The 21,645-nt window shown below is 41.8% G+C and overlaps 1 protein-coding gene across 1 annotated transcript in view; it reads left to right on the top strand.

Moving 5' to 3' along the window:
• The window catches only part of LOC117357101 (cytochrome P450 2K1-like), a 71,837-nt gene that overhangs the window by 23,615 nt on the left and 26,577 nt on the right, over positions 1-21,645 (top strand). Inside the window, exons 3-5 of the mRNA XM_033937355.1 lie at positions 1,345-1,494; positions 15,013-15,173; positions 17,384-17,557. Coding sequence (XP_033793246.1) covers positions 1,345-1,494; positions 15,013-15,173; positions 17,384-17,557 — 485 coding nt within the window. The remainder of the gene's footprint in view (positions 1-1,344; positions 1,495-15,012; positions 15,174-17,383; positions 17,558-21,645) is intronic.

Below are 21,645 nucleotides of genomic sequence, written 5' to 3'. Positions count from 1 at the left end.
TTCCACCAGAGGAAAGAACCAGTTAAACCCCGTGGAAGACCCACCTCCATCGAAATGAGGTAGGCCTGCCCCTTCCTTTTGCACTGTGAACTGGGAAGGGGCAGGACTGCCTCATTTTGATGGAGGTGGGCCTGTCTGCTGGCCGGTGGGAAGACCCATCTGTCTGGCCAATATTAGAAGTTTAGAGGGGGGTCTGGGGTGGGTTTAGCAGGGATAGAGGGCACACTTGGGGGGGGCACACATGGGGGCCCTCAGCATTAAGATATCTACGGTGGGAGGTTTCAGGCAGGAGGTATTAGGCATCCTCCTGCCGGTTTCGTTTGGGGGTGGGGGATGGGAGGTATTCTGGTAGGAAAGACTGGGCATCCCTCCTGCCGCAAGCTACAAGTGAGGGGCGGGGGCACCCTCTTGCCAGCAATATTCAGGTACGGGTGGGAGGTGTTTTGGGCAGGAAGGATTGGGCATCCCTCCTGCTATGTTCATTTGGGGGGGGACTGGGGGTCACTGGCAAGGCCGCTAAACTTGTCGCAGCAGGGAGATCCCTTGCCGCGATAAGCTCAGTGGCCGCATCTACAGTGAACCTAATTATCTAACCAGCATCTGTAACAAGGACGTTGGTTAGAGAATCGGGTTCATTGTAGGTGCAATTTTGTATAGGACACCTGTTCACTTCTGAAACCAGGTGTCCTTTACAGAACAGTCCAAAATCTATAAAAAAAATAATAACAATAATAAAGAAATAGAAATACAGTATGAATACTAAAATTAAACTGAAACCCCACCAAAAAATCTCAGTAAGTACTTCATTTTGTACTGAACACAATCAGTAGCATAACTATGAGGGGAGAGAGGGGCTCAAAATGAACATCTTCCTTACTGTAGCTAGTGGGGATCTTCAAGCCTCACTACGTAGCTGATGACCACCTCCTCAGGTCCAGTGACCAGAACTCCCTAAATGTACTTTGCATAAACACCTAAGAATAGAAATCCTAGTTATAATCACTATTGTATTGTAGCCCTGCCACCGTTACCTTTAATATAAGATTCTATGTTCATCTAAGAAGCAGTTATTTATCACATCTAGAGACTTTGCTAAACGTACACATGTTGATGAGACATTTACCAAGTCAATACTGAGGTAAATGAAATCACACATTATTGTTGTATTGCCTGTTTTATTTGCCTTTCATATTTGTTAGAATTGTCCTGTCTATTCATTAATTATCTCCCTTCTTCTTTATCTTTGGGATGTTTTGACTTGTCTATTTTTCTCTACAGTGTTTGATAAAATAAAATCTTGAAATGTGACTCAAAGATTGTATTTACATTTTTTACATTCCCTAGGTATAATTTTTTCTCATGGTGAGACCTGGAAAGTGATGAGGAGATTTGCCCTAACCACTTTACGAGATTTTGGCATGGGAAAGAAAACTATAGAGGACAAAATTATTGAGGAATGTGGTTTCCTAATCAATCAGTTTGAATCATTTCATGGTAAATATCTTCATAGTTTCTTAGGTCCTTAATGAAATAGACCCTTATAAAATTGAAATGTTTGTTACAGATTTGCCCCCTCTTCTATTAAACTGCACTAGCAGTTTTTAGTGCAGAGAGCCACGCTGAATGGCCCGCGCTGCTCCCGATGCTCATAGGAACTCTATGACTGTTGGAAGCAGCGTTGGCCATTCAGCGTGGCTCACCGTGCTAAAAAACTGCTAGCACAGTTTAATAGAAGAGGCCTTTAGTCTTTGGGAGGTTAATTTTCAAAAGTCATTTGCTAATTAATGGCTATTTACCCAGATAAATATCCTGTCTGAAAGCTTAGGGTTTGTCCCATCAGTCTTCAATTTGCTATGAAAGAAGAGTTTATCAAACTTAAGCAGGAAGACCGGAGGGTTAGGACCAGTGTTCCCTCTAAGCGGGCGGGTGTTGTGAGCAAACTTTTTTCACCGTGAGCCAAAAATATCGGGCGCCAGCAAGTTATGAGCCAACTCGCCCGATTCTCCTCTCGCCGCCCTGCCATCTGCCGTACGCCTCTTCCGATCGTGCGCTGTGACGAGAAACGTGTGCGCTGCGATGTAATATTTTGTGCGCCAGCGCACGCCAGCGCAGCTTAGCGGGAACACTGGTTCAAATGGTTTTATTTATTTCCCCAAATTTATTTTTGTTATACGCATTGAAAATATTTGATATTGCGTTTAAATCAAAATCTCAATAAACTTGAAACGAGTGCCCGTGAGATTGTGGGAGGGTTAAATACTCAAAACTTAGAAGTTTTTGCTACGCCAGCTTTCTGGTATCTTTACATACAGTGGCGTACCTAGCATATGTAACATCCGGGGCCCATCATTTTTTGGCACCCCCCCCATCTGTAAGAAAAACATGATTTTTAGTAACAAACCACATGTCACACATGAGTACCTAGGAAAAGGCAGCATCTTACATATTGCAGTGAGCAGTACATCAATACACCCATTGTAAAACTAAACAAGCCAGACCAGCACAGATCAATCCTACACCGTCAATCCTAACAGAAAACCATGTCTTTCGAACACACAGAACACAGAAAACACCTTCGCCTAGTAAGGAATATGTAATCACAAACTAACCCCTCCCTCTTTTACAAAACTGTAGTGTGGATTTTAGCTACGGAGGTAACAGCTCTGATGCTCATAAAATTCTGAGCATCAGAGCTGCTACCACCAAGGCTGGTGCTAAAAACGCTTCACAGTTTTGTAAAAGGGGGGATAAAATAAAAATACATAGACAAAGGTTAAATTGAACCAGCAAGAAGCTGGACTCTGCATACAATGCTTCACAGAAACAGTGACACATGTCTCCTAAAGCAATAAATAAATAGAAATTTTTTTCTACCTTTGTCTTCTGTGGTTTCTCCTTTCCTCATCTTCTTGTAACTCTCTTCCTTCCATCCACTGTCTGCCGTCTCTCTTCCCCTATATGGCATCTTCTCTCCTTCTATGCCCCTTCCAGAAACTGTATGCCTCCCCCTTCCATCTCTCCTTTCACCCCATTGGTCTGGCATCTCTCTCCTCGCCTTCCCTCTCCCACCCCTCTCCTCATAGTCTGGTATCTCCCCTTCCCTGATTCTCTGGCATCTCTCTCCTTTCCTTTTCTTCCATCTTTCGCTCCCCCTCCATGCTCTCACATCTCCCCCTTCCTTTTCCCTTAGACTGGCATACCTTCCTCCTACGCTCCAAGCCCTGGCATCTCCTTTAATTCCCTCCCTCATCTTCCTTCTCCCTCCAGCTGGGTACCGCAACACTCTTCCCTGCAGCTCTGCACTTCCCCACAATTGCCATGCTTCGGTTCCTCTTCTTCCTTCCTTCCTCCCCCCCCCCCCCCCCGCGGGACCCTGCGGCACCATCAACTCTTACTCCCTCTAATGTCGGCCCTGCAGCTCCAGACTTCCTCGCACCTTCTCCCCTCCCCCTTTGGATCGCTATTATTTTAAATGTTATAGCCGCGGAGCTGTATCCATCAGTGGAGATGTCTAACCTCGGCCTGCCCCGGAACTCTTACTGCAACAGTGACTTCCTGTTCCTGCCTAGACGGGCGGCTGCTGCAGTAAGAGTTCCGGGGCAGGCCGAGGTTAGACATCTCCACTGATGGATACAGCTCCGCAGCTATAACATTTAAAATAATAGCGATCCAAAGGGGGAGGGGAGAAGGTGCGAGGAAGTCTGGAGCTGCAGGGCCGACATTAGAGGGAGTAAGAGTTGATGGTGCCGCAGGGTCCCGCGGGGGGGGGGGGAGGAAGGAAGGAAGAAGAGGAACCGAAGCATGGCAATTGTGGGGAAGTGCAATCCCCCCAATGCGTCCCCTTACCTTACCGACGCGTGTGTGCGCTGTGAAGAGAAACTTTGCGCTGCGATGTAATATTTTGTGCGCGAGCGCAGGCCAACGCAGCTTAGCGGGAACACTGGTTAGGACTACGATGGGAAGATAGGACTTCAATGAGAAACCAAGGTGGCAAGGGAGCCCCTTCTGGTGATTCAGACAGGTCGTGACCTGTTTGGGCCACCGCGGGAGCGGACTGCCGGGCGGGATGGACCTATGGTCTGACCCGGCGGAGGCACTGCTTATGTTCTTATGTTCTTAATTGTATGCAATTAAAACAGCTTCCAGGACCACATAGCATCATACTAATTTACTACTTCTGCCTCAATGAATAAAACAACCCAAGAACAGATAGGTCACAGTAGGCCCAGACAGATTAAAATGTGTAGCATAGCAGCATCTACCCTCACAATTGTTGCTACTATATAATTATTTTGTTGCATTAAAGTATTGTGATGCTCAAGAAAAAAAACCTGAAATGGAACTAGAAAAATGAAAGCAGCTCAAGAGAAGAGATATCTCCGAAGTATTGATAAATAAGCACAAAAAAGAAAATTATTGCTCCTACAGGACTCTGTTCTCAGGGTCATTAATATGCCATGTCTGTCTGTCCAAGTTAGATTGTAAGCTCTTCTGAGCAGGGGCCGTCTATTAAATGTTAAAATGTACAGTGCTGCATACTCCTTTCAGTCCTATATAAGTGCTAAATAGTGGTAGTAATAGTAGTAGTAGTAGTAATTGTCCAACAAAGTGAAATGCCTTCCAGGATCCTCAGCTAGCAGAAGTACCAGGCAAATAAGCTTCTGTTTCTGTTTCTTGCTGTTTGATATACCGTCCTATTGACTACAGGATGCAGATTGGAAAGTTCCATCTGCAGAATCAGAAAGAAGTAGAGAGATTGTGGATGCCTTTCAAAGTGCTCTGCTCAGACAAATGATTGAACCCATGAGGGAAGGAGTAATGCAGGATCTGTTGCTTACAAATGGGGAACCTGGGCAGTAGTGATCATCAAACAGTTTGATTTGAAATAAGGGCAGCCACACAAAACTCAAGGTCCTGGATTTCAAATATGCTAAAGGGATGGGAGTAAATACAAGAAGTGGCAGAACAATGGTCCAGGTTGAAAGGAGCTATAAAAATGTCTACAGACCATTATCTAAAGAGAGTAAATAAGATCAAAATAAAAAGGAAACCATTATGGTTCCCCAGATAAGTGGCTGAGAAAATAAAGGCAAAAGAGTTGACATTCATGAAATACAGAAAAAGTCAAGAGGAACACAGAAAATACCAGCTAAAGTGAAGCGAGATAAACATCTGGTGAAAGCATAAGTGGAAGAACAAATGGCTAAAAATGTGTGGAGGGGTGGAAAGATTTTTCAGATATATTTATGAAAGGACAACGGCTAAAAATGGAATTGTAAGACTGAAAGATGCTGTGAAATGCTATTTGGAGAATGATGAGGAAAAAGCTAGTGTGCTAAGCAAATACTTCTGTGTGTTACATAAGCCATAAGTGTAAGATGGACTTGGGGAAATCCATTGCTTATTCCTTGGATAAACAGCATAAAATCTGTTTTAGTTTTTGGAATCTTGCCAGGTATTTGTGACTTGGGTTGGCCGTTGTTGGAAACAGGATACTGGGTTTGATGGACCTTTGTTCTGTACCTGTATGGCAACTCTTATGTTCTTGAGTAAGGAATAAAATCCTGGAAAAAGACCATGGTCGGTTGGCAGTGGTACATATGAGAATGGAATAGATATTGCACCAGTTAAGAGGTTATGGGTTCAAACCCAATGCTGCTCAATGTGACTCTGGACACTTAATCACTCCACTGCCCCAGGTATATTAGATAGATTGTGAGCCCACTTGATCAGATTGGGAAAATGTTTGAAGTATGTAAACTGCTTTGAGTGTGGTTGTAAAACTGAAAGTGTACAAAGCTATAGGGCATAGCTGGGCAGAAAAGGGCCATTTTCAGCCAAACTTTACACAGGTATATGATTAGTGGATATCTAGTCTGATTTCACTGCACAACAATTTTTTGGTTAAGTCTTGATTCCTGAAAAGTTTTTGGTGATTATGACAGGTACCAACTTGGTATGCTCAAATATGGTTTTGGTTTTACTGCATCACGTAAGAACTATGAGAAATAGACATTTTTATGTTTACTGACAATAAAATATATAGTCAAGTTTACGTTTCGCACAAGCGACTAAATGAAACAGAATTAAAAGTGTTTTGCTCCCGAGTTTCTTTTATATTCAGTGTCTTGTGCATCACGTTGTAGCATCCAACAATAGTCGGCAAGCATTGACGGATTCCAATTGCCCTGGTATCGTTTCTCCATCGTAGCTATGTCTTGATGAAACCTTTCACCGTGCTCGTCACTCACAGCACCGAGATTTGCGGGGAAGAAGTCCAAGTGTGAATGGAGGAAATGAATCTTGAGTGACATATTGCACTTCATTCTCTTGTATGCTTTGAGAAGTTTGTCTACCAGCTGAATGTAGTTTGGGGCTCTGTAATTGCCCAGAAAATTGTCAACAACGTCTTTCAAGGCTTTCCAGCCAATTTTTTCCGGCCCAACTAACAGATCTTCAAATCGCTTGTCACTCATAACATGTCTGATCTGGGGGCCAACAAAAATACCCTCTTTGATCTTGGCATCAGTTATTCTTGGGAACATCTGTCTTAAATAACGAAAACCTTCCCCTTCCTTGTTCATTGCTTTCACAAAATTCTTCATGAGTCCCAGTTTAATGTGAAGAGGAGGCAAAAATATCTTTGTCGGGTCAACAAGCGATTCATGTGCTACATTTTTCTGTCCTGGAACTAACTTTTTACGGAGTGGCCAGTTCTTTCTAGAATAGTGCGACTCTCTGTCTCGGCTGTCCCATTCGCAGATGAAACAGCAGTACTTTGTATAGCCAAGCTGCAGTCCTAGTAACAGAGCAACGACTTTGAGGTCTCCACAGATATTCCAGTTATACCTGGTATACTGGACATACTTTAGTAACATTTCCATATTCTCATATGTTTCTTTCATATGTGCTGCATAGCCAACAGGTACTGAAGGATAAACGTTGCCATTGTGCAACAGAACAGCTTTCAGGCTTAACATTGACGAATCAATGAAAAGACGCCACTCTTCCGGGTTGTGATCACAACCAAAGACCGAGAACAATCCTTCAATGTCACAACAGAAACAGAGACTGTCGACTTGTGCAAAAAATTTGGTTATATCATGATGCCGGTCTCGAAACACAGAAATTTTCGTACCTGGTGATAGCAAACACCATTCCTGCAGTCTCGAACCTAGCAGCTCAGCTTTTGCTTTTGACAGACCCAAATCTCTGACCAAATCGTTCAATTCGGACTGTGTTATCAGATGTGGATCGCCTGATGAGGATGGTTCAAAATCCGGGTCAATGTCACTGTTAGAACCCTGCACTGCAGTTTCTTCATCTGGTTCGTCTAAGGTCCAATCCTCTGGTGGTTTCGGAACTGGAAGACTGTCATCATGTGGCATGGGTCTCATTGCTGAAGGCAGATTAGGATATTCAATTGACTTCTTGTTTTTGGCAGAGAAACCAGACACATTAGTCAAACAGAAATAACAGTCCGTCACATGGTCTTTCTGTTCTCGCCATATCATCGGAACAGCAAATGGCATCGTCTTTCGAGTACCTCTGAGCCAGGCTCTCAGACTAACAGCACATGTCGCACAGCAAATGTGAGGCGCCCATTGCTTGTCTTGATCACCTATTTTGCAGCCAAAATACAGATGATAGGCTTTCTTTACAAGGGCAGTCATCGAACGTCTCTGAGGCGTAAGTGTATATTCCCCACAGATATAGCAGAATGTGTCGCGGCTGTTACGACACCGACGAGACATATTGCCCGACACCAAAACGTCTATAGCATCAAGCTTACTTACTGTTATATTGCTACAGCTACTATACTACTATACTTTACTATACTGATACTATATACACACACGGACTATCTATATTAACCAAATGAGCAGGATCGGTGTATGGAAGCCACCATTATAGCATGGTGAGACAGCGCAAGCTCGTTCAGACCTGCCCAGACATGCCCAGGATGTCATCTTCCATAAAACAGCTTCCAACCTGGCTAGATTTTATGCATGGACATACCCAGGCGGCACAAACCGTTGTTGATAAGACACTTATGGGAGAAAAAATTGTTTGCATCCAAATATAAGAAAAAATCACGACAAAATTGAAGATTTCTCTGAAATGGTACGTGATGGGTAATTTTTGATGTAATATTCATGATCAGCACCCAAAATTCTATAAGAAACACCCAGCAGTGTTCAGGAAGCAAAAACTTTGTTGTGCAGTGTTTTCATAGACTATACAATGCAGGTGCTCTTGTTTACTTTTGTTATATGAAGATCTATTGCCATATTTATCGATGTTTTCAGCTCATATCAGGGGCGTAGCCCAGGCCCACTCACTTTGGGCTCAGGCCTATCCAGCAGCAGTATACCTATGTGTGACTGGTGGGGCAACACCATTCCTGCTCATGTAACTTTTAAACAGCAGATCTTTGCAGCAGCTGATACACACTACTCGTGTCAACTGCACGGCCTTCTCTCTAACATAAGTAAACAGGATGTTACATCAGAGGGAAGGCTATGGAACTGGCACAAGCAGTGTGTATCAGTCACTGCTCACTGCTGGAGAAGATCTGAATTATCTTATAATCCAGTCTATTGTTGGTACCCATCTTGATGAGATTCCTTTATTCAATTGTATGGTCCTCACCAGCCCTATGATCACACTTACTGCACCACTGTCAACATCAGGACTATGAGAAACAAATACTCTCTAGTTAGTCACCTAATGTTGAATTTACACTTGCATGTTGTGTGACTGAAACATAGATGAAGTAGGTTTCCTCATTTCATCAATCCTGCCACACTATTTTATTCTCTTCAAAGACAGGGTTACCAAATACTGTAGGTTGAGAAGGGTCCATGATTTGTTGTTTTTGCCTTTTTCACCAGCAATAAAATATCACTTTTAATCAATGTCTGCATAATGAGGCTGTGGAGGGGTATTTTCGATAGTGAACATAAGAACATAAGAAGTTGCTTCTGCTAGGTCAGACCAGAGGTCCATCTCGCCCAGCAGTCCGCACCCGCAGTGGCCCATCAGGTCCATGACCTGTCAGGTTTTCTTGATTTAGCCCTATAGCCCCCTTATTTCTCTATCTATACTCTTTCTGTACCCTATCTACCTCTTTCTGTACCTCTCAATCCCCCTATCCTTCAGGAATCTATCCAATCCCTCTTTGAATCCCCGTAGTGTACTCTGCCCGATCACCTCCTCCAGGAGCGTGTTCCATGTGTCCACAACCCTCTGAGTGAAGAAAAACCTCCTGGCATTGGTTCTAAACCTGTCCCCTTCCAGTTTCTCCGATTGCCCTCTCGTACTTGTGGTTCCCTGTGGTCTGAAGAATCTATCCTTGTTTACCTTATCTATGCCCTTCATGATCTTGAAAAGTTTCTATCATGTCTCCTATAAGTCTCCTCTTCTCCAGGGAGAAGAGCCCCAGCTTGTCCAGCCTGTCAGCGTATGAACAGTCTTCCATACCTTTTATCATTTTCGTCACTCTTCTCTGGACCCTCTCAAGTATCGCCATGTCCTTCTTGAGATACGGCGACCAATATTTGACACAGTATTCCAGATGCGGGCGCACCATCGCACGATACAGCGGCATGATGACTTCCTTCGTCCTGGTTGTGATACCCTTCTTAATGATGTCCAGCATTCTGTTTGCTTTCTTTGAGGCCGCTGCACATTGTGCCGATGATTTCATTGTTGTATCCATCAGCACACCCAAGTCTTTTTCAAGATTATTTTCCCCCAGCAATGCTCCCCCCATTTTGTAGCTGAACATCGGGTTCCTTTTCCCTATATGCATGACCTTGCATTTCTCTATGTTAAAGCGCATTTGCCATTTATTTGCCCACTCTTCCAGTTTGCTTAGGTCCCTTTGCAGGTCTTCGCACTCCTCTGTGGTCCTAACTCTGCTGCAGAGTTTGGTGTCATCTGCAAATTTTATAACTTCACACTTTGTCCCTGTTTCCAAGTCATTTATAAATATATTGAACAGCAGCGGTCCCAGCACCGACTCCTGCGGAACACCGCTCGTGACCCTCTGCCAGTCCGAGTATTGGCTCTTCACTCCAACCCTTTGCTTTCTGCCTGCCAACCAATGTCTGATCCATTTGTGTATATCCCCTCCCACCCCGTGGTTCCACAGCTTCCTAAGTAGCCGCTCATGGGGTACCTTGTCAAAGGCTTTTTGAAAGTCGAGATAAATGATGTCTATGGATTCCCCTTTGTCCATCTGGCTGTTTATCCCTTCAAAGAAGTGCAGCAGGTTTGTTTGGCACGATCTTCCCTTACAGAAGCCATGTTGGCTCGTTTTCAGTTGTTCATTTATTTCTATGTGTTCACAGATGCTGTCCTTTATCAGTGCTTCCATCATCTTACCCGGAACCGAAGTCAAGTTCACCGGCCTGTAGTTTACCGGGTCACCCCTCGATCCCTTTTTAAAGATAGGTTTGACATTCGCTAGTTTCCAGTTCTCCGGTATCTCCCCAATTTTCAAGGATAGATTGCAAATTTGTCGGAGTGTTTCCGCTATTTCATTCCTCAGTTCTTTTAGTACCCTTGGGTGGATTTCGTCCGGGCCAGGTGATTTGTCACTTTTCAATCTATCTATCTTTTGGAGGACATCTTCATGACTTACCTCTATTTGCTCCTGTTTTTCATCTTGATCCCCACTTATGATCTCCTCGGGTTCTGGTATATTGGATGTGTCCTCGCTCGTGAAGACCGATGAGAAGAACCTGTTTAACCTATCAGCTACCTCTTTTTCCTCCTTAACCACTTCCTTTCTGTCTCCATCATCTAACGGTCCCACCTCCTCCCTCGCTAGTTGCTTCCCTTTCACATATCTGAAGAACGCTTTGAAGTTTCTTGCTTTCCCAGCCAGCCTCTCTTCGTATTCTCTTTTTGCTTTTCTAACCACTCGGTGGCATTCCTTTTGGAGTTTTTTGTGTTCCTTCCGGTTTTCCTCAGTTTGGTCCTTTTTCCATTTTCGGAACAACATTTTCTTGTCACCTATCGCCTTCTTCACTTCATTTGTTATCCACACCGGGTCTTTTGTTTGATTTTTTTTGCACCCCTTTCTAAATCTGGGGATGTACAGGTTTTGTGCTTCTTGCACTGTGTCCCTGAGTAGGGACCAGGCTTTCTCTACGGTCCCCATCATTCTAGAGCTGTTTCTGAGTTTCTTTCTCACCATCTTCCTCTTAGCATCGTAGTTCCCTTTCCTGAAGTTGAGCGCTGTCGATGTGGTTCTCTTCACCTTTGATGTCCCTACTTCTAATTTATACCGGATCATGTTGTGATCGCTGTTGCCTAGAAGCCCTACTACTTCTACTTGCTTTGCAGGTCCCCCTAGTCCGTTGAGGATTAGGTCAAGAGTGGCATCCCCTCACGTTGGTTCCTTGACTAGCTGTTCCATGAAGCAGTCCCTCACAGCCTCTAGGAATTTTGTTTCCCTTGCGCAGTTGGAGTGTCCAATACTCCAGTCTATCCCAGGGTAGTTGAAGTCCCCCATCACTATCACACTTCCGTTTTTGCATTCCCATCTCAATTCTGCTTCCAGGTCATGATCGTTTGCTTCTGGTTTATGTCAGCTCCATTTCTCCCTGGTAATTTGACCCATAGTGATTCCAATCCTTCCGCCTTTGCTGCTATATCCATCCTGGTCGAGTCGATGGAGTCCTTTACATATAGTGCTATTCCTCCACCATTCTTGTAAGTCCTGTCTCTCCTATAGAGTTTATATCTTGGCAGTACCACGTCCCATTTGTTGTCCTTTGTCCACCATGTTTCTTTGATTCCAATTATGTCTAGGTCCTCTCTTTTGGCCATGACTTCCAGTTCTCCCATTTTGGTCCTTAGACTCCTTGCATTTGTGTATATGCAATTTAAGTCCCAGTTTTTTTCTGCCCCTGCTTATTTTCCTTGTGATTTGTTTCTCTTGCCGTCCCCCTCGTGGGCTGCCAACCCCTGAATTTCGCTTTGTTCCTCCGCTCCCTGTGGTGCATCTTTTTTGTCCTCAGCCTGAACCCTTGTATCCACTTGTGTCTCTAGCTCCCGTCGTTCCCTCTTCTTTTTGGTTTCTAGTTTCACTAGATCCTTGGACCCCTGTAGTTCGCCTTTTGGTTCTTCCCAGCATTTTTCCTGCTCCTGCTGCTTTCTCTTCTTTTTGGTCTCTAGTTTCACTTGGTCCTTTGACCCCTGTAGTTCGCCTTTTTCCTCTTCCCCGCATTTTTCCCATCCAGTATCTTCATTGGATATTCTTGTCCGAAGTGTCAACATCAGGTCAGCTGTCGGCTTTCCCCTTCTCCTCAGTTTAAAGCCTTCTCTATTTCTCTCTCGACGTTATTTGCCAGCAGTCTTGTTCCTGCCGTGCTCAGGTGTGGTCCGTCCCTCCTGTAGAGCCTGCTCTTTCTCCAAAAGGTTGTCCAGTTCCTTACGAAGTGGAAACCTTCCTCTTCGCACCATCTCCTCAGCCACGCGTTTATTGCTCGTAGCTCGGCCTGCCTCTTCGCATCTGCCCTCGGTACTGGCAGGATCTTTGAGAATGCTATCTTCCGTGTCCTCAGCTTCAGTTTCCTTCCCAGGATTCTGAACTGGTCAGTTAGTGTAGTCCTGCTGTAGTTTCTTCTGTTGACATCATCTAAGTGCATCTAAGTCCGACTTTGGGCATTTCCTGCTTGGACATTTCCCTCTGAAAGTGTCCATTTTTGAAAAAACTGCATGTCCAAATTTTATTTTTTTTTGGGGGGGGGGAAATCCATCAGGATGTCCAACTAGTTGTCCAACCCCAGGACATCTAACTTTATACCCCATTTTCAACTATAAAACCGTACAAGTTGAAAATGTCCAAATAAAGCCCATATGGATGTGGGAAGGGCCAGTCTTCTAATGGACTGGGCCACACAGATATGCCAACAGAAGACTGGATCACAATAGAAGGCACTGCTATGAGCGCCACATAAACAGTACATCTCACCATAACCTTCTAATGTATGGTAAGCCCTGCAAAACTCCCATAGAACCTTCTATACCCACCTGTCTACCACCCCAATAGCCCTTATGGCTGTAGGTGGCACCTATATAGCAGTTTTGTTGGCAATGTACAACCAGTATTGTAGGTTTTTGGTGAGTTTTGGTGGATTCACACTGTCCACCATAAATGTAGTAGTTAGAGTGAATTATGGGCCTGGCTCCTCCTCTCTAAGGTTCACTAGCCCACCCACCTGACTATTTAAGACTATTAAGCCACATTTTCCCATTATCCAGCCAGCATAGCTAATGCAACACAGTATGAACTTGCTTAAATGTTAATAATAATTATAAGTATTCTGCCTGATATTTAGCACTAATTAGCTGTCTGGGAACAGCTTCCGGTTCACTAAATATTGCTAAGCCAGCCAACTGCTGATATTCAGTGGGAGATAGCTGGATATCTACCTCTACATATCCCAGTCACCAGCTATGTCATGCAACATAATTGGTCAGCATCAATATTCACTGGCTAATCAGCTGAATCTAGCAGCCAGATAGATCAGCCCAGGGCCAGTGTTGGGGGTGGGGTGGGGGGCAAACAGGACAGCTGCCCTGAGCCCTACATCTTCAGGGGGCCCCTGTAGACAGGGATTTCCTCCCTTTCTCCCTATCAAGTTTCAAGTTTATTAAAATTTTGATGTAAACGCAATATCAAATATTTTCAATGCATATAACAATAATAATTTGGGGGGACAAAATAAGACAATTTATACATATACATAATTAAATAGTGATACATAAGGAAAGAGGGATGAATTACAATTGTTTAAGAAAATAGAAAAACATTTAAGGAGAAACAACATCAGGAGGGTAATTAAAAATATTTTAAATAAAACTAGGTCTAAAATTGAATAGGAGAAATTGTGGCCTATATACAGATCTGGTTAAATTTAAGTGTTTGATCCTAAGATTGTTGATAGAAAAAGTTATCCAATCTATGACTCATATGCATCTATCCTGTTCTGATGCCTCCTCACCTTATAAAATGCATTTTTGACTCAGAAGGGGGGGGGGGGGGTCACAGGCAAGGCAGCAATTCTGTGGTGTTTCCTGTGGGCTTCTTGTCAAGTTAGTGAACGGCAGTTGTAGCCGTGTTAGGAGTTACGCTGCTAGAGGCCATAGAGCCTGTGACCAATAGCTTATTCAAAATAATGGCTTTGTAACCACTCCAATTGGACTAAGGAACATCTAAAGTTAATATAAGCTAAGTACTTTAAATATATATACAAAGAAAGTTCAATAATAGTACCGATAGCTTACAGGGAGATTTTTGAAACCAGTGATAGCTTGCATTAGGTGGTTCTGACTAAGACTTGTTCTAAAGGTCTAACTGCTGCAAGCACTGGAGGTTTCTTTATCCCCTGGGGAATTGAACAACTACAAGAAGATTGAAGAAGAATTTGAGGAGATAATCATTTGCTTTGAAAAAGAAAATATATCATTTCTCATCCCCATCATTTGTGTGATTAGGTTAATAGTCTTGAAGCCAGACCTTAACCAAAGTGTAGGAAGAAAAAGTTTTAAAATATATATCTGGTGTAGACAAAAAGAAGAAGTTGTGCAGTTCTGTGTTACCTTAGTAGGGGATGTGTAGTCTTTGTTAGTTTGGGCGAGCAGGTGAATGCAAACCCAACAAAGTCTTTTCTAAAGACCTGTCTGGCACATAGAGGATGGAATTTTTAGACAACATCATTACGTTTTCATTTCATCCCTATCTAACTTAACGGTTTCACTAGGTGAATATTCCTGGACATACTCTTTTTATAAAAAGAATAGGGGGAAAAAAGCAGTTTAAGAGCAAAGTAAATTTTGGGGGTACATTGGAGATCAGATTATTTTTAATTCAATATCTTAAATGGAGGATACAAATCAGTTAAAAGTTGATTGCCTCACTATGGTGATATACTATGTTATTGAAATTGTGTGTGCATTCTGCAGAACTTGCAATTGTTCCTTAATGTTTTCTAGGGACTCCATTTGATACCTTGATGAGCTTGACTCTTCCTATTGCCAATATAATTGTTTCCATACTACAGGGATACCGTTTTGACTATAATGATCCAGTATTAAGGAGGATTATACACATAAATAATAAAGCTGACAGGCTCTTGGGAACCCCAATGGTTTTGGTAATATTTCATTTTCAGATATATATACTGTATATTGAATGCAACAACTAACTAAACATTCCAACAAATAAAACAAACTTACTAAGGATAAGTGAAACAATTAACCTGACCATTCTTAGGGCTTCTGTTATTAGGTTTCAACTGATAAACACCAATAAAATACCCTCACTATCTCCCCCTTTTACAAAAACGCAAAAGCATTTTTCAGTGCCGGCTGATGCGTTGAATGCTCAGCGCTGCACCTGATACTCCTATGAGCGGCAGGAGCAACACAGAGCATTCAGCACACCGGCCTGCGCTAAAAACCGCTTCCACAATTCTGTAAAAGGGGGGGAGGGGGGTACAAGGAGCTGCTGAAAATTTCTCAGCCTGTCCGAGAAGAGAATTTAGTGGAGCCATTAAACTCTTGTACAAGTTATTCCACACTTTTTCTTGATACTTTTCCTTTAATTTCATATCATTGAAATGAAAAGTGTCAAGAAAAGTGTACAATAACTTGTGAGTTTCATGGCTCCACATAATTCTCTTCTTGGTTGGGCTGAGAACTTTTCAGTGACCCCTCGCATAGTTCTTTTTTTTAATTAAGGTTTGTATATTGTTACCATATCATATAACAAAGAAATTTGTAAAGCATAAAGAGAACTTGTACATCATTAATAATCACATTAAGCAAAACAGCCCACATTATGGCAGACTAATCAAATGAATAGAACATAAATATATCAAGGAAAAAAAAATCAAAACACTATCTGTTAAACAGGCAAATTATTCTTTACCCCGGCTTATTGTATAGTTCTATAAAATACAATTCTAGCACAAAGATTGGCTGCTGTAAGTTGGCATGACAACCCCCTCCCCCCCCCCCCTTTTTACAAAACCACATTAGCATTTTTTAGTGCCGGCGTGCTGGTAACAGTTCCGACACTCATAGGAATTCTATGCGCGTCGGAGCTGTTACGCTATGACCAGCAAGAAAAAATGCTAGCGCGGTTTTGTAAAAGGGGGGTGGGTGGTAAATGTGCTATGCAACAAGCACAACTAATATTCCCATGGCCATGCCCATGCCCTGCCCACATATATGCCTTCTTTACAATTGGTGCTAAAAATACTTATGCTTACCAGTTGCAGAGCAGCACATAACTTTTTATTACTGGCACCAATCCTGCATGTAAGTGCTAGTATTCTGTAATATGCATGCACCATTGATACCTACATCGAGACAGCAGCTTATAGCATTGCCCAGTAAGGCCAACGTTAATACATGGCGACAGCAAAGACTTCTTGTTAGTTGGCGGTGGCATTTCTAGAATTTTTGGGAGGGTTTACATGCAGCCAATGGTCATAAAAAGTTGCTATTGCATGTTAATTGTATGGCAACTGTTAGTTTCATCTCAAGGTGCCATTGAATCTGTGATATATGTAAGGAGCAAGCCTCACTTATTCCAAGCCCCTAAATACCAATATGACTTTGTAAAAAAGAAAGAATGAATGACTAATCAGCTGTCTATTAACATATGAGAGTGATATTCTGTCATGCTTTCTGGGACCATTACTGTGTCTCTTTAAGGGTGTCTATTATTAAAGATTAGTGCATGTTGTCTGCAGCAGGGCCCATAACAATAACATGGGTCCTGTGGTACATAACATTTGCTAATCTTTAATAAACGACTCACAATATGCACTAAAATTCTATATAAGGGGGTGCTGAAAAGTTCTCAGCCCAACCAACCAACTTTCTAAATTCTGAGCGTTATTTTGCCACTGTAGCTGAAAAGAGTGTTATCTTACCCCTCCTTTTACGAAGCCATGTAAGAATCCTATGAGCATCGGAGCTGTTACCGCTGCAGCCAGTGTTAAAAAAGCCTTACATGGCTTTGTAAAAGAGGAGGTTATTTTGTTAAGTGCCAATTTGCGGAAGCAAAATTCTGTGGTTTTGATATTGTTTCAGGTCATTGATTGATCCATATCCATGTCATTCTCTTTGTGGTTGGGCTGAGAACTTTTCAGCACCCCCTGGTGTTTAGCTGATAGGTTATATCATCTTTGATTCTCGCTTTGAGGATCACAATTTAAAAGTATAATTTGATTTACATACCATACTTCTCAAATGGATCATTTCCAGTTCCAAATTATGATGTGTCCATTCCAATATTATCTACTTCTGATAATTATACATTATCAAATTTTTCTTCTGCTTTGTTTGTTCATAGTTGTACAACATATTCCCAATATTTAGATTTCTTCCTGGAAATCACAAAACTGTATATAACATTGTACTGGAAATAAATGCTTATATAAAATCCACATTAATGGAGTGTCAAAGACAACTGGATACAAATGACCAAAGAAGTTTCATAGATGCCTTTCTTTCCAGGCAAAAAGAGGTAAAGCAATGAATTCTTATTTCACTTTGCATAGAAAATTTGTATTTAATTATTAACATTAATTGCTTGAAAACTTGGTATTTACAAACCCATAAATTCTGGTTTAATATTTAGATAGGGTCTTAATGAAGAAGAGTTTGGACAAATTTAATAATAGTGTAATATATCAAAGTTCATGGTCTGTTCTATCCAATCTATAAACATTAGACACTTGGGTAATGTGATGCAAAAATCAAAAGGAGATGCCTGTAATAAGAGGTGAGTAAGATCTATAAAGGGGATGGGACTTGATATACTGCCTTTCTGTGGTTACAATCAAAGTGGTTTACATATTATACGAGGGCATGCTGAAAAGTTCTCAGCCCAACCAACCTAAATTTGCACTGTAGCTAAAAAGAGTGTTATATTGTTGTGCCAATTTGTCAAAATAAAATTCTATACTTTTGACATTGTTTTAGGTCACTGATTGATCCATATCTACGTCATTCTCTTCTTGGTTGGGCTGAGACCTTTTCAGTACCCCCTCGTATACAGATAATTATTTTTTATATACTGTACCTGGTTGGGGGGTTAAGTGACTTGCCCAGAGTCACAGGGAGCTGCAGTGGGAATTGAGTCCAGTTCCCCAGTTTTCAGGCCACTATGAGGGGCTGCTGAAAAGTTCACGATGCAGCCAATAAAGATGGGGCAGTATCCATCAAGGGCTGTACACTTAGTCCAGTGATTTTCAACTTTTTTAGTATTGTCGGAAAAATATGAAACAAAAAAAGTGGAAAATCACTGTACTAAGTATATAGACCTCAGTGGAGACTGCTCCAACTTTGTTGGTTGAGCTGATAACTTTTCAGCGGCCCCTCGTATACTTTTTTTTTTTTTAAGTTCAAAAAAGTTTTATTTATTTTCAAGCTTAGAATAAACAACGAGTAATGGTCATGTCACAACAGAGCAGTAAAATAACAATAGTAGGGATTGTATACAGAGCAGCTTAAAGGATTATGCATCAATATGTCATAAACAAGCTGTAAGCTATCAGCGAGAAATAATGATACTGTCAGTACATTTAGAAGTATGGGAAAATATACATACATTATGAGAATGAACAAACCAAGCAGGCCAAGTTTATGCATTAAGGTCCATATTACAGTAAGATACTATAGGTGACCAAATATTACAATAGGATTTGTAAGCATTGCGTCGTTCAGCATTGATTTTTTCATATTTAACTATTAAACATACAGAGTTCCACCACACGTTATATTCGACATTAGCCAGATTTTTCCAGTTATATAGGATGTTCTGGAGAGCCAGCGCCGTTAAAATGCGGAAGAGCTGGGCTTCAGAATAGTCATGCATATGAATGCCTTCAAAATTACCAAACAAGATAAGAGAATAGTCAATGTCTGTTTGTATAGAGAAAATATCTGAGATAGTTCGCCAAACACTAGCCCAGTAACTTTGGAGTAAGGGGCAATAAAAAAGCAAATGAACTAAAGTACCAGTAGAAGTACCACAGGACCAGCATGTAGAAGGTAGATTAGCATTAATCTTGTTGGAGAGAACAGGCGTCCATGTGGCCCTATGTATCAGAAAATACATCGATTGGAGCAGAGAGGAGGATTTAAGAGATTTAAAGCAGTGAGACCATATTTTTGTCCAGGAATCGTCATCTGCTATAAAATGTAGATCATCAAACCACTTAGAGAAGTTAATGGGGTGAAACTCAAATTTTTTTCAATTGTATTAGTTTGTACCATAAAGAGGCTACGCCTTTAGAGCGTAGTGTTGAGAGTTTAGTCATAAAAGTCAGCAAATCTGGTGATTCCTGAAGAGTCTCTAATTTAGGGAAAGCCTTCCTCAGACAATGAGTAAGTTGTAACCACCTAAATTGTTGGCTAATAGGAAGATTATATAATGTGACCAACTCTGTAAAGCTCAACCAGGTGTGACGATGACATATATGTTTAATCGACCAAATCCCACATTTTTGCCAAATGTGCCAAGAAACAGTGGAGTTTTGTATTTTAATCAGTGGATTATTCCAAATGGGGGTATGTAGTGAGGAAGACCATTTAACATCCATAAGGCTATCCAGAAATGAGAGAGCTGATTTAGCTGAAGTGAAGATGGCGTCTGACTTGAAAGTGGAAGGGACTTCCATATCAACAATGAGATTCAAGGGTTGTACACCGTATTTAGCTTGTTCAAGCAAGAGCCAGCATGGTGATTCTTTATCGTTGAAATTCATTGACCATGATGAACATTGGCGGAGCAGAAAGGAGATGTGATATTGATAGAAGCAAGGGAAACCAACCCCACCATTAGCTTTACTAGCCTTAAGTTTCTGTAGTCCAATACGTGGCTGTTTCATATTCCATAGGAACTTCGAGAGAATGGTATCCAAAGAGGTATAAAAAGATTTTGGTAGCAGAAAAGGAAGCATATTAAGAACATAGTTAACTTTAGGGGAGATCATCATTTTTATGGATTCTAACCGACCCCACCAAGTCAGGTTAAGGGGAGACCAGCGGTTAACAAGATCTCGCACCATGGATGTAATATATTCAACATTATAAGCAGAAGTTTCTTCCATAGTGGGACCAAAATATACACCGAGATATTTAATTCGATTGTCTGACCAGTGGAACCCGAAATCTGTAGCTTCACAGCGTAACTCAGGGCAATTTATGGCCATAATTTCAGTTTTATTGTTGTTCAATTTGTAACCTGAATGCTGTGAGTAACGTGATATAGTGGATAGTAAAGGCGGTATGGAATCAGGAGAAACAAATAGGAGAATATCATCAGCATATGCCGCGAGTTTAGTTTCTATATCTCCCATTTTGAAACCAGAAATCAAGGGATTGTGTCGTATTGCTAGAAGAAGAGGTTCCAAGGCGAGGTCAAATAATAGTGGAGAAAGAGGGCAACCCTGTCTAGTACCCCTAGTGGGATGGAAGGTATGCGATAAAACCCCGTTGATGTTGATTTTGGTGGAAGGAGAAGTATAAAGGACACGTATCATGCGAATGAATTCGTATGGAAAGCCAAACCATTTCAGAACGTAAAACAGAAAGGGCCATTCTACACGATCAAAGGCTTTTTCGGCGTCCAAGCCTAGGACAGCGAGTTTTTGATCAGAAGTGTGGAGATAATTAATAATGTTAGAGAATAATCTTGTATTATTGTATGACTGTCTGTCATGAATAAAGCCCGATTGATCAGATGCAATTAAATGCTTGATGACAGATTGCATACGGGAGGCCAGAAGTTTGGCGTATATTTTTGCATCCGTATTAATTAGAGACAGGGGTCTGTAGTTCTGTACACACTGTGGATCCTTACCCGGTTTAGGCAATACAATTATAGTGGCCTCGGTGAAAGTTCCTGATATTGAACCATCTTCTATGGCATGATTGAGAAATTTTTAAAAATGGGGTAAAATGACAGGATGAAATGCCTTGTAAAATTCAATTGTGAGACCATCAGGACCGGGAGCCTTTTTCAAAGCCATGTCATTTATAGCGGTTAAGAGCTCCTCCTGAGAAATAGGGACAGCAAAGTTAGAGCAGTCTGAGTCAGAAAGAGTGGGATGAGCAAGATCGTCCGTAAATGAAAAAACAGAGTTATCGTTGACAAGTTCCGTAGTGTATAAATTTTGATAAAAGGTCTGAAACTCATTAGCAATTTTAACAGGATCCACAGTGAGCTCATTGGTACGTGTTTTTATAGAAGAAATATGGCTCCGTTCTTCCTTTTTCTTGAGATATGAGGCCAGAAGGTGGCCACATTTGTTGTTATCCGAATAATACGATGCGGATTGTAGCATTAACGCAGTAGCAGAGTTAGAGCATAAAATCGTGTTTAAGCGCATGCGTGTTTTGTGAAGCTTCTGTAATAACGGGATGTCCAAGGGATTTTGTTGATGGGATACCTCTAGTTGTTTTATAGAATTTTCCAGGGACGTAATATCATTCCTCTGTTTTTTGCGAATTTTAGCATTAAAGGATATAATGGCTCCTCTGATGACTGCTTTAAAAGTGTCCCAGAGGCAAGTCCAAGTAGTGTGATCAGGTAGATTTAGCTGAAAA

This window comes from Geotrypetes seraphini, chromosome 3 (genome assembly GCF_902459505.1).
Source record: "Geotrypetes seraphini chromosome 3, aGeoSer1.1, whole genome shotgun sequence".
Taxonomy (NCBI): domain Eukaryota; kingdom Metazoa; phylum Chordata; class Amphibia; order Gymnophiona; family Dermophiidae; genus Geotrypetes; species Geotrypetes seraphini.
The sequence above is the reverse complement of the archived record's forward strand: the minus strand, read 5'-3'. Positions and strand labels throughout refer to the sequence as shown.